We start from the raw sequence: 13823 nt of genomic DNA, 5'->3' as shown, positions 1-13823 counted from the left end.
GTTTATCACCGGTTGAACACCAGCCCCATTCCAGAGGGTTTATTGTATTGCCAATCCACGTTTGAACTTGATGGTACACTCTATAGCTATGGTACTTCGCGGCTGCTTCTGTCGGGGGTAATGTCTGTACCTGAACTACACATGTGCTTGTAGCTGCTTTAGTTATAAATTTTCTGTACCTTAAACTGTTCAGTGGTGTTTCAATTAATCCATTGTACAAACACTTAAATGAATTTTCTCCGGCTTTCGCTACCTGTTCATGGGATGAACCATTATTTACAAAAACATGTGCCTGTTGTCTAAAATAAGCATCTGTTGCTACTTCTTAAACACCGCACCTTTACCAATGCCATAATATCGTGATGTTGTATCACACCCGCTGAAAGCATGAACAAATGGTAATAATCTGCACGTTTCTTAACCTAATGCACATTTTGTCTCTTTTATATCCCATATTCTCTTCTTTTTCATACAATTCTTCGAGTCGGATGTGAAGTACAAGTTGTTGTCTGATTCGTTTGCATGATAAAGAAGTAAAACGAGTAGATCGGTGTCCTCACCAACAACAACAGTTGGAAAATCCTTCGCTAATTTTACTCCTGTTTCAGCTATCAGAACATCAGCATCACCACCAGCGTTTAAAACACAAATTTCCCGGTCTTGCATATGCTTTGTTAGAAGATTGATAAATCTTTGTTTGTTTTCTTTGTTTGACAAAACTGACTCCTTTTTTGTTTTAAATGGTGTTTTCCCATCAAATTTTACTTCTGTTCCAACGACCCCCTTGTTCTTCGCTCATGAGTTACGTCTTTTGTTGACGGACCGTTGCAGTAGCCATCAAACACTACATGTGCTTTACCATAGCTCCTCTCGACGTAATCTGTATATCTTGAACAAATTGAATCAAACGATGATCCACATGACCAAGGAATTCTTTGAATTAACGAGCCACCATCTAAGACATAATGAACAGTTTCATCTGATATAATGTCTGTACCACATTTGCTATGGTCCCATATAGCCTTGGCCAATAATGGTTTTTGTGGTTCGCGCAAAAGTCCAGCAGAATCAAACAGAGAGGAAGGGTTGCCACAAAGTTCATACTGGAAAATATCTTCCTTCTCATCTAATGTTATGTCAGCAACAGCAATAAGACGTTCGAATAGAAGTTGTGAATCAACATGTATTTCTGCTCCGTCAACTTTCACACTGTTCTTTTTTCCTAACGTTACAGCTTCATTCTTCCTTTTAAATGTATACTCGATAACTTTTTGATCTGTCATCCCCTTTATAATACCCTCACCAACTTCTTTTGCTGTATCCGCATTTACATTTTTATCTGCAATAACTCCTGTTTCAATGTTTCTTAACTCTACTTCTTCTGCGAATGGATTTCTTTCTTTTAAAAAGTCTATAAATGTATTTCTGTCCAGTTCGTCTCTTTTAATTCTTGATTCTGTACTTTCCTTATGCTGCTCACTTGTTATTAATCTATGCTCTGTAAATTCCTGCATTGCATTATTAATCTCAGCCATTGCAGGGACAGAAAGTAACCAATGTGCTCTTTGTGCTTCTGTCATCCCTCTTCCTCTAGTTAGACCACCGACCGACTTAACACTTCGCATTAAGACCTGCTCTATCGCCAAATCCGTTGAAAGACCTCCCCAGTAGCGATCGCCCCTGCGTACAACATGAAACCCATTGCAAAATGCGTTATGAAGTTGTGGGTTGCTATCAGGAAGACTTATCATCTGTTGCAGATACAGATAAGCTGATTTCAGGTACAGGTTGTGACCGGCTGCTGCAAAGAATGGCAGCATTTTCTGCATGGATTTCAGATGTAGACACCAGTTTCCAGTTCGCTCTGCTTTGATAAATGATTTTAGTATATCTATCATTTCCATATGTTGCAGCCAAAGCCTAGCAGTTTTATATTTCAAAAGGTCCAACTTCATTTGTTCATAGCTTTCCATCAATTCAAGTATTGTTTTGTTATTTTGCAGAGATTCCGGGGCTCGTCTCTTATTCAATATATCATGATGGATGTCTTCTACTTTAGGAATGTCACTGTGTTCTGTGCTTTTTTCTTTGTTAATGTCACTTTGTCCCCTTTCTTCTACCTTGCGAATGTCATTTTGTTCTGTGTGTTCCACTTCGTGGATGTCACATTGTTCTGTGTCTTCTTCTTTGAGACTGTCACTTCCAGTTTCTGGTTCAATGTTATCATTTGTGTCGTCTTTAGTTTGGATAGAATTGTTGTTACTATCCGAAGATTGATCTTTCTGTGCCAGCAGTTTTTCAAGCAGCAGAACATTTAATGCGTCATCTACAAGAAAATGTCCTCTGATTGCCCTGTTTATAGCTTTACCATCAAGCATATGTCCAACTGTATTTTCAGCATAAGCAGTCGCAAGAAGTTCTTTCAGGCCAGTATTTTCCATTATTCTGCCAATGCACCCTAAAAAGCTCATCTCGGTATGAAATCCACCCAACCGTACCACGACTGATTTAATCTTGCTTTCACTTGGTTCATTTTCTATAATATTGAGTGCCTTCCAGTACAGAGGCTGATCGAAGGTAAGAACCGGGGTTGTATTCGATTGGTTAGATTGTGATACTACAAAGTGCAGCGTTGAAAAGATACAAGACAGGTCACTTGCACTCATATCAATCATAGGCATGAACACCAAGGATGACTCTCCGGGATACTTTCCATGATGTACCATATGCATAAATCCGAACCAACCTGGTGACTGTACTCCCAACGGTCGTGCAATTTTAATCAGGAAGTCAAGTTCTCTCAGTGGTTCTTCAATGTCTGCTAAATCAATTAAATGTTTAAATATCATCTCTTCCATTTTGTTACTCTTTTGTTTGTAGAAATGAATGTCAATTTTTGCAATATCAGTTACCTCTTCATTTGCTACATGTACACGTGGGATAATTTGATTCGTTTTAAGTCTAGGAGTAACAGCTGCAATTATGCCCATCCCATGAAATGTGTTCAGTCCATCCAATGTACAAATGTTATGATCGACATTGTCGGCTATGTATTGCACAAATTCATTATTAGTTGTGTGAATAGTTGTTCCCTGTGTAACTGCAGCACAAGATTCATATTTCAGAACTTCTTGATAAGAGGAACAGAAACCAAGACTATGTAAAGATTCAAGTAGCATTTTAGAGCCAACTAGATGATGGACTTGCACACCTAAACCTATCTGTAGTGGTGCGATAACACTCCTTGGGCAAGCAGCTTGCACAATTGCTTGACCTATAGATGCAATCTTCTTTTCTCCTTGTTTGTTATCAATTATCTTATTTAGGAATATTTGGAGACTTTCAGGGACATACTTAAGGTTAGATTCAAGTGACATAATTTCGGATGCTGTTGGATAAATTTCTTTTGAATACTCGCCAGACTTTATATCACTGAAAATAAGTTTTGCTGCTGTTAGTATGATAGCTTTCTGTTCTGATTCACTATTTTGTTTGCCATTTCTATTATAAAAAGAATGTAAAATGGAATGAGCTGTACTTTTAAATGTTACAACGTCATGTTTCATTCAGTTCTGATATAATGATAGCATCCCCAAAATGTTCAATCATTCTTTTTTTCATATAAGCTGTACCATATGCTTCATCATCCCCACACATCTCTGACATAATTTTCACAAGATCTGACAGTGTTACTTGATCATGTTCATAATTTTCAAAATACTTCATGGTATCAAAGAATGCGTCTTCTATTTCTTTTTTAGTTGGTCTACCTTTTTTTCTTTTTTGAGAATTAACAGGAGATTTATATGGCGTAGGAATTTGATAACCTGTCCTAAAATTAACGCTACAAACTTGATGATATCGAGCTTCAGCAGCTGGAAGGTCGTGTACTAATTCAAGCCTACAAAGTACATCATTTCCCCATTCATCATTTCTCTGTTTACACACATTTTTTATTGTTTGCTGAAATTCAAGAGTTCTTACTGGGAAAACGTCATAACCTCTTTTATTTTCATTTTGTTTTGCGTCAGTACCACAAAAGATACATTTACTTTCAAAATCAAATGCTGTTTCACCAGATTTCCGTGTCTTTACACTAGAGTTTAAATCAGACTTTTCTTTTGATGTTCTAAGCTGGTTTGGGTGACAGTAGACCCTCCTACACTCAAGATGTACTATCTGGCCCGGAGAAACACATAGCAGATCACCTGAAATTGCAAAGAAAACTTATCATTTAGTAAATACCTGATTTGACAAGTACTTCAATAATCTACAGTCTAATATTACCAGTGTTCACTAGGATCAAAGTATGGATTATGTTTTAGTTATGCATGAATTATAAATTGACATAATCAAATTATGCATTATTCGATGCATGCTTTTAATTACATATATAAGGTAAAAAAAAATTTAATAATAACAAATAATTGTTCATGTATAAAACAGGACATAACTGGCTTCATTGTTCTTCCATGTCCTCTGAGAACTGAAATCTTTCAACGCAGAATAATTAGAAAAATATAAAACTGTGTACCTTTCTTCTTGCTAACTGTCACTAAACTCATGCACCCCTTTGTACCAAGCTTAGCAGTAGGACCTTCATCTTTTACTTTACAAATAACACAGGCTTGCTGCTCAGTGCTGGAAAACAATATGGAGAGTTCTTTAATATATCACAGCGTACTTCGTTAATACTTTATAATGACAAAAAAAAAATCGAGACATCTAGTGTACATATCTTCCGTACAGACTTCCGTTGCAATAGTTACCTGGTTTGAAATAAAAACGAAATCATTATTCTTTTTTTCGAAACTAAACTAAGTTTCATGAATGCCGTTCAGATATAACTTATAAAATTTCAAAATCATTATGGTCGTACTTCATGCTCATCGCCAGAAAAAGCAGTAAGCAGCAGTAATCAAAGATAATGTACATCTGTTTCATCAGCTTCTCTTTAACAGTGTTTCAAATATAATTAATCGTGATACGCATTCCATATTTCCTGAAATGAACAAAAAATAAATAAAATAAATTTACTTTTTTTCGTTTTAAATAGAAACAAATGGGTTTACTATGTTACAATTCACTACAATTAAAACTTTACAATGAATCATAATATCTTTTCTTAATCAATTTAACGAAAAACAAATATTATTTCGAATAATAATAATATATATTCGTTACTTTCAGTCAAAAATAAACGCAATAGCCTATTTGCAGAGTTTTTCCATTTTTAAATTTATGACCCAAAAACGCTTCCGTAGATTTATTTTTTGGTTATATTCCTTATTAGGCAACGTTTTTTTCTATTATTTTTTTTCATAAATACCTGTTTTTTTTTCATTACGATTATAGATATAAATACGTATGTTTACTGTACTAAAGCATATGTTGCCAATACTGGACACAATAAAGTGTATTAGCCTCTAGTAAACAAATCGCGAAAACATATCCCTTCGGCATCTCTGTCCGACGTACTTGTCTTTCTGACGGTTGGCATTTAGGGCTTTCTGTAATCTCGCGAGACGATATTTCACGCTTGATTTGACCGCACTGTAAACAAGGGGAGGAGTTTCGTTCATTTTGACAGCCGGATAAAAAAATGGAAATAAGACAGGTAATTCTACTCTAAAAAATATATAACTTACCTTCTTACATGTTCTTTTGTTAATTCCAAAAATTCCAATTAAAAAATCATAAAATTCATCATTATAAAGTATTTTTTCAATAACCAAAACATTCCTCGTCTGCATTGTGACATCATATGCATTGATGACGTCATCAACTTTTGTGTTTCATGTACAGGGTGTTTCCAAAAATTCGATCCATTTTTACCTACCTTCTTATGAGTGGTAGTATTTTTTCTTGTAGTTTCAAAGTACTGTTAAGAGGAAGTACAGAACTACTTACACCCTCAGGATGTTACAGATGCATATAACATGGTAAAAGAACACCATCTACCTGTGGAACGTGTTGCCAAACAGTTTGGCATACCAATTACAACATTAAAAGATAGAATAAGAGGAAAAACATCAGTAGATGTCCTTAAGTCTGGTACTCCTCCTCTATTCTCACAAGAACAGGAAGCATTTCTGAGTCAGCACCTTATTACAATGGCTGAGATTGGTTTTGGATATACCCGGCAGGAAACAATTAACTTAGCCTCAGATTATGCTGTGCATCTTGGCCTAAGAGAACAAGACAAACCTCTTTCTAAACAGTGGTTTTATAACTTTCTGAACCGATGGCCTAGCATTAAAGTTGTGAAACCTAGATCTTTGGAGATGGCAAGAGCAAGAAGTGCAACCCGCCCGGCTATTGACCAGTACTTCAATGAACTAAACAAAATTCTCACCAAATACAACTTAAAAGATAAACCACATTGCATTTATAATATTGATGAGAAAGGTCTTTCACTTGAACATAAGCCACCAAAAATTGTCACAGGTACTCATTATAAACCACAGGCTGTTACATGTGGAAAGTCGAAAACAGTCACTGTGATTGGTGGAGGAAATGCTGTTGGAAACCAAGTAAATTTTCACATAACGTATTTTTATGTTGCACTATTAATTAAGATATTTTCACTTAAGAATTTGCAAATTTTTAATGCATACTGTTATTTATAGTTAACATACATGAAATACACAATCATATATACATAGATTTTTTAAATTTTGTATTATGTATAATTTTTCCAAACAATTTGTTAGATGCAAAAAATGTAGTTGTTGCAATACTAAATTCTTAATATAACTGACTAATAATAGTTAGGTAATCTATAACTGACTGGTTATAATTAGGTAATCTGTCTATAAATATCATATAAAATGATAAAACAATGTTCATGTTGTTTTATTGATCACCTCCCTTTCATTTTTTATACAGGTGCCGCCCTTTTTCGTATTTCCTGGTGTTAGGATGCTTCCAGGTCTACTTGAAGGCTGTACTTCTGGCACGTCTGGAACAGTATCAGAATCTGGCTGGTCTAACACTGAAGTGTTCACAAAGTATATGACAGAGCATCTAGAGCCACATCTACCCTCTCGGGCTGACGGCAGTAAGGTGCTCGTATTGTATGATGGTCACAGAAGTCATGTTTCCTTGGGGCTGATTGAGTGGGCACAGAAGAATGGTATTGTTTTGTTTGTTCTTCCCCCTCACTGTAGCCATTTACTACAGCCTCTGGACGTAAGTTGTTACGGGCCTTTTGAAATTGCCTGGAATCATGCCTGTCATCAACACCTTCGACAGTCTGGAGGTTGTTTGATTACCAGATTTGATGTGTGCAAGATTGGCTGTAAGGCATACACTTCTTCTCTTTCTGCAAGTAACATCCAGTCCGCCTTCAAACATTGTGGGGTATATCCATTTAACCCAAATGTAGTGCCAGATTCTGCTCTTGCACCTGCTTCAGTTTTTAGACCAGCACCTGATACCACAGAGAACCATGAACAAGAACAGGCCCTGGCTGTTGATGACTGCAATACTGATGCAAGGCTCTTCCTGGAAAAGAGAGGTGGGGAAATTTTGAAACATGTTCCAGTTAAAAAGGTAAGAAATACCTTAAGTAAAGTTGTGAGTGGGAAACCTATTACTGAACAAATTGTCTATGAAAAAATCAAAGAACATGTAAAAAGTAATGCCAAACCAAGTCTGAAAAAAAAGCAAACTGCTCCAGGGAAAAGAGTTGTAGCAGCAGATAAAAAGAAAACTAACTTAAAGAAAACACATACCGTCACTGAACCCATTCCGAGTACATCTGGTATTCAGGCAGCCCAGACAGAATACTCTTCCTCTTCTGAATCTGAAGATGACACTGATGTGTGCTGCATTTGTCAAAAATTCCATCCTGAGGAGCTCAAGAATTGCATCAGTCTAACCATAGTCTCTTGGGCATGCTGTGATAAATGCAATGGCTGGGTACACCTTGGATTCTGTTCCCCAGTCAGGGTTATTAGAAGAGGTGACTCCTTCCTGTGTCCAAAGTGCACAGGTACAGAGGAGTAAACTGTAACATTAACATTTGCCATTACATTGTACATAGTGTTCTGTTGTGTTCACATTTATAAAAAAACTGCTAAAAACCTAAAGAAGTGATAAAACGTTACAAATTTAGTGTTTAGTTACTGTTGGACATGTGTCAAATTTAAACTTTGAAGAAAAAACATGTACTGCCGTATTTTTGGGCAATGACTGTAGCTTACATCATATCGGCGGAAAGTGATGACGTCATACACATATTACACTAATGTGAGTGCCGCCATATTTGTTTTGATTTGATAAGGATGGAAACCTGTTTTCAGGAAGATATTCAAACAATATAGGTAGGACACTTTGTTGTTTACAGTTTTACAGTTTTTTTTAATTTATAAGGTTTGTGCTATAAATACCTCCGTTTGTTTGCTTATACCGTCAGAAAGAGATGCCACCGGGATAAAACATTAAAAGACCTTGCTTATTTTCGCCTCTTTAAAAAGTCATAGTGGCGTAAATGTTGTATTTATTGTTGCAAATAAACGTATATTTACCAATCCTTTGAAATATATTCGTCTTGGTGGTTAAATAAACGGATAATGTAACACTTTCACAGTAAACTTTGCAGACGCTTTGTTTACGTCAGAACCGGAAGTAGGAAAACGAGCGATATGGTGTATGGTAATGGACATCGTCAGAAAACGAACAAAACATAAACTTTCCGACGTTGTATCTGAAAACCCTGTCGCCCGATTTTTGAGGACTTTTTTTTAGTGTTTCACTTCATATTAAAGAACATATTTATCATAAGAAAGTTTCTGTTGGAATTAGTTTAACGTTGACATTCAGAATAACCGGCCTACATGGACGTTGTATTTAGCGCCATGTATGCCAGAAATAGCGCTTCAAAGTTTAATCAAACATTTTACTTAGTAGCAAGTATAAAACCAAATGTCAAATAACATAACTGTTTTGCTTAATTTACAGATATACTCAGCTGATTAATGGCCTTGCAGAATAAATCGCCATCATTTCCGCAAGAAGTATTACCATTTCCGGTCCTGGTGTATATTGTACAAGCGAACAATCGGCGATAATACTTTACACTTTTTTTGTGCAAAGGAGATCTGAATGTATTCACTTTAATGCTGGTGACAGCCGTTCTCTTGCGCTTCTTTTTATTTGGGGTGCTCGTGGTTACAGTTCTAAACTGTTCGTGTAAATTTGATGTGCTTTGCTGTGTTTTATTTTCACTTCTTTTACAATTGTATATTACGTCGGTTTTTTTCGTTGTTAATGATGTTTGCCTTTAAACAGACCCATCTGGAACGAACAAAAGTAACAATATCATACAGAATTGAGAATCCTTTCTTTGCGATTCCTTTCAAACATTTACATTAAAATTGACCATTTATCATTAAACTGTGTAGCCGTTGCATTGATACATACACATTTATTTTAGCTCGATTTTTCGAAGAAAAAGTAGATCTATTGCACTCACACCGGCGTTGACGTCGGCGTTGTTTTTTTTTATAAAGTCAATTATCTCTGTTACTATCAAAGCTATTGACTTGAAACTTAAAATAGTTATTTACTATCAAAGTCTACACCAGGAGAATCAATCCCTATAACACTGATTTGAATTTTGGATGGAGTTATGCCCCTTTTTAACTTAGAATGTTTGGTAAACCCTTTTGATAGCATCAAATATCTTTGTTACTATCAAAGCTATTGACTTGAAACTTAAAATGTTTTATTACTTTCAAAGTCTACACCAGGAGAGACAATCCCTATAACTCTGATTTGAATTTTGACAGAGTTATGCCCCTTTTTTAACTTAGAATTTTTGGTAAAAGTTTTTGATTAAGTCAGATAGCTCTGTTACTATCAAAGTTATTGACTTGAAACTTAAAAAGTTATTTATTATCAAAGTCTATGCCCTTTCTAACTTAGATGTTTTTGGTTAAAGTTTTATAAAGTTTTTACTGGCAAAGCTCTAATTCAGAGTCAAGCACTGAAAAAAGTCGAATGCGCTGTCTTACGGACAGCTCTTTGTGGCAACGTTAAACGTCGCAACGCTGCTAAATGTCGCAACCACCGTTAAATGTCGCAAGGTTGACGTTAAATGTCGCAACCACCGCTAAATGTCGCAAAATCGTCTGCCGCTAAATGCCGCACCTTTAACATTAAATGTCGCAAAAATTTGCCCATCGTTATATGTCGCAACACCAACGCTAAATGTCGCACAGCAAAATAAGGTAAGTTAAACAGTCTTTATAACTTAGAGATAAGACTGGGTAATGCATGCTTGATTTGGGAAGGGCTGAATTGACCTTTCACTCTAATCTGCACGTTTGCTTTTCAGTGGTTCCGCACCATACATACGTTATATATTTAACATCAATAGGTTTGAACACTAACGTGGTACTCGCCACAGTACTAGATTTACTTCAGGTCTGAACTATGTAATTCCATGGAGTCCTGTTTAGCTGATGAGTCATTAAGCTCGCTCTTGCTCCGTATTGTCGCGCGTTGTATTGCATGTCTTTAGTCGACCTGAATTTCGTTCCACAATAAGCCGAGGGCCAGACTTATTGATTGAGGATTGGTTGGGGGGGGGGGCACAAGTTTAAAACTAAAGCGTCACCGGCGACGTGCGGTAGGTAGGGGTTCCTCTGTCCGTATCTGTGGGAAAGTTTTTTATATACAGGTATGAAATGTTGGCCTGTGGTGCATTTTTGTCTATTTTTAGCTCACCTGTCACAAAGTGACAAGGTGAGCTTTTGTGATCTCGCAGCGACCGTCGTCCGTGCGTCCGTCCGTAAGTCCGTCAGTCTGTTAGTCCGTCCGTAAACTTTTGCTTGCGACCACTCTAGAGGTCACATTTTTCATGGGGTCTTTATGAAAATTGGTCAGGATGTTCATCTTGATGATATCTAGATCAAGTTTGAAACTGGGTCACGTGCGGTCAAAAACTAGGTCAGTAGGTCTAAAAATAGAAAAACCTTGTGACCTTTCTAGAGGCCATACTTGTGAATGGATCTTCATGAAAATTGGTCAGAATGTTCACCTTGATGATATCTAGGTCAAGTTTGAAACTGGATTACGTGGAAACTAGGTCAGTAGGTCAGATAATACAAAACCTTGAGACCTCTCGGGGACATATTTTTCATGGGATCTGTATAATTGGTCTGATTGTTCATCTTGATGATATCTAATTTAAGTTGGAAACAGGGTTATCTGCGGTCAAAAACTAGGTCAGTAGGTCAAATAATAAAAACACCTTGTGACCTCTCTAGCGGTAATATTTTTCATGAGGACTGTATTATAAAAGTTGGTTTGAATGTTCATCTTGATGATACCTAGGTCAAGATCGAAACTGGGTCACGTGCGGTCAAAAACTAGGTCAGTAGGTATAAAATTAGAAAAACCTTGTGACCTGTCTAGAGGCCATATTTTTCACGAGATCTTCATGCAAATTGGTGGGAATGTTCACCTTGATGATATCTAGGTCATTTTCAAAACTGGGTCACGTGCCGATAAAAACTAGGTCATTAGGTTAAATAATAAAAAAAACCTTGTGACGTCTCTCAAGGTCATATTTTTCAATGGATCTTCATGAAAATTGGTCGGAATTTTTATCTTGATGATATTTAGGTCAAGTTCAGAACTGGGTCACATGAGCTAGGTCACTGTGTCAAATAATAGAAAAAACGACGTCAGACGTTCAAAACTAGGTCATGTGGGGACAGGTGAGCGATTCAGGACCATCATGGTCCTCTTGTTTAGGTACGTACTAGTGGGGCACGCCCCTTATTTTAGGTGGTTAGGGTCTTTTCCCATTGACAATTTTGAAATACATGTATGGAATGCTGGACTTTTATTGCATATTTTGTTCAAAATTTCGGTGTATGGGAGGGGTTATCCCTGTCATTTTCGAGGCCTGAGGGTCTCTCCCCGGGAAAGATTGAAAATCAGGTATAAACTGGTTGCCTCTGGTGCATTCTTTTCTTCATTTTAAGGTACTGGAGGGGTACTCCCCCTATTTTAAGGGGTCAAGGGTTCTTCCCCCTGGGGAATTTTGAAATATAAGTATAAAATGTTCGCCTCTGGGGCGTTTTTGGGTCTACATTTTGAGAAGATATTATTTCCAAAATAGTTGGGTGCAACTTTGATAAGTGTAAGTGACTAGTAAGCCAACAAAGGTGGGGTTTGGGGTGGAGGAATCGGCTCGTGAAACAATCCAGGCCTGTTACACAACAGGATGTTCAACTACGCGACACGAAGACTGTGTTTTGTACCAGCTGTAGAAAACGAAGATTTTCTATTAATCAGCTATGGGTTTTATTTCTTTGTTTGGAGGTTTACATTTAAAGCCATAAGGTGACTATCAAGCTTAAATGGTGGAGAAAGATCCTATGTGGCCCTCTGTACATTCCTTCAGGGAATTTTGATATATTTTATTTTTAGTCTCTTAAAATTGTGTTGTTTAGTCTCGATCATTCCCCTCATTATCCTACTTTTCCGCATACCCACACATAACCCCCTCTCCCTCAGCCCCCACCCCTTCAAACATGTAAATATTTATATTTTCTATTAATTGTCTTTGTGTGTTTGTGTCTTAGATTTCTGTGTCGTTATTCACCCCGTTCCCCACCCATACCCAACCCCCACAAACATACAACACTATTACCAAATCGTATTTAGTTAGAAGAAACCTCAGAATATTTCTGTCCTAAAATACTGGCCCTATTACAAAATATTTTCACAAATATTTTTCTTGCGTGACTGTTCAAGCAAGGTGTGGAACTCAGGTGAGCGATCTAGGGCCAACAAGGCCCTCTTGTTGCTATACGTAACAGCACTTATCACTAGGATAATTATTTGTATTACATAAACCTGCTAATTTTTCTTCCCTCAAAAAGGTAAATATACACAAGGAATTGATAGTTATAGTAAAATAAGAATTGCGACATTTAGCGTTGGTGTTGCGACATATAACGGTGGGCAAATTTTTGCGACATTTAACGTTAAAGGTGCGACTTTTAGCGGCAGACAAATTTGCGATATTTAGCGGTAGTTTCGACATTTAACGTCAACCTTGCGACATTTAACGGTGGTTGCGACATTTAGCGGCGTTGCGACATTTAACGTTGCCACACTCTTGTTATTTTAGGTAGAGTATGTGCATTTGGGTAGTATAATACAATTTCAAGCATCAAATTACAAACATTAAAACGGAATAGATATTACATTGCGAGAACAAAAACGCTTTATACGAGTGTTAATCACCCAGGAAAAGAACTGGTCTTTTCTGGACTTTTGCGCCTCCTCCAAGGCTTTGGCTCCTCCTCTTAGTCAAAATTGAGCATAGAGGGGTAAAACCCGCCGTTAAAACACATAAATAATCAGATTTAACATACCATTATGAGAAAAATTGGTACAATGTATGTCTACTCTTATTTGTGTAAATTAGGGCGAAATATATTGGTAAATCTCCACTTTTGGTTCGAACTTGCCCAATTTTCCAACTTTCAAAAGTTCTCACATCAAGGAATGCATTTACCTTGCAAAATGGCCTGCATATATAAAAAGTATAATCATTTCTTAGTGGAACTACATTGGCTATTTTTTGAAATAGGGCCTTACATTTAACTGAGAAAGGAAACAATCAACTCACCCTTCTTCTCTGTTAACATTATGCTTAAAGTTCCGGTCATTAGCGCCGCCTCGGAAGTATCGTTGGCTCTTTTTTCAACTCATCTCCTCAAAGAGGACGCGCCAGTGTTTACAGGCCGTGTAGTACAGTCAAACTTCGTTTGCTCGAACTCGGATTATTCTATCTG

The 13823-nt window shown here is 36.9% G+C and overlaps 2 protein-coding genes across 2 annotated transcripts; one reads left to right on the top strand and one right to left on the bottom strand.

Moving 5' to 3' along the window:
* Nucleotides 1–375: 375 nt before the first annotated feature.
* Nucleotides 376–5004, bottom strand: LOC123553863 (uncharacterized). Its single transcript, XM_045343561.2, has 3 exons — nucleotides 4880–5004; nucleotides 4535–4641; nucleotides 376–4208 (listed from the first exon to the last, which is right to left on the bottom strand). Exon 3 carries the CDS (start codon nucleotides 3564–3566, stop codon nucleotides 762–764), a length of 2805 nt encoding a protein of 934 aa, XP_045199496.1. The 5' UTR covers nucleotides 3567–4208; nucleotides 4535–4641; nucleotides 4880–5004; the 3' UTR covers nucleotides 376–761.
* Nucleotides 5005–5933: 929 nt separating this feature from the next.
* On the top strand, nucleotides 5934–8010 carry LOC128558349 (uncharacterized). The gene is made up of 2 exons (XM_053547284.1): nucleotides 5934–6533; nucleotides 6889–8010. Exons 1-2 carry the CDS (start codon nucleotides 5940–5942, stop codon nucleotides 8008–8010), a joined length of 1716 nt encoding a protein of 571 aa, XP_053403259.1. The 5' UTR covers nucleotides 5934–5939.
* Nucleotides 8011–13823: the final 5813 nt, after the last annotated feature.

The sequence above is a fragment of the Mercenaria mercenaria genome, chromosome 7 (assembly GCF_021730395.1).
Source record: "Mercenaria mercenaria strain notata chromosome 7, MADL_Memer_1, whole genome shotgun sequence".
Taxonomy (NCBI): domain Eukaryota; kingdom Metazoa; phylum Mollusca; class Bivalvia; order Venerida; family Veneridae; genus Mercenaria; species Mercenaria mercenaria.
This window is presented reverse-complemented; position numbering and strand designations above follow the sequence as displayed.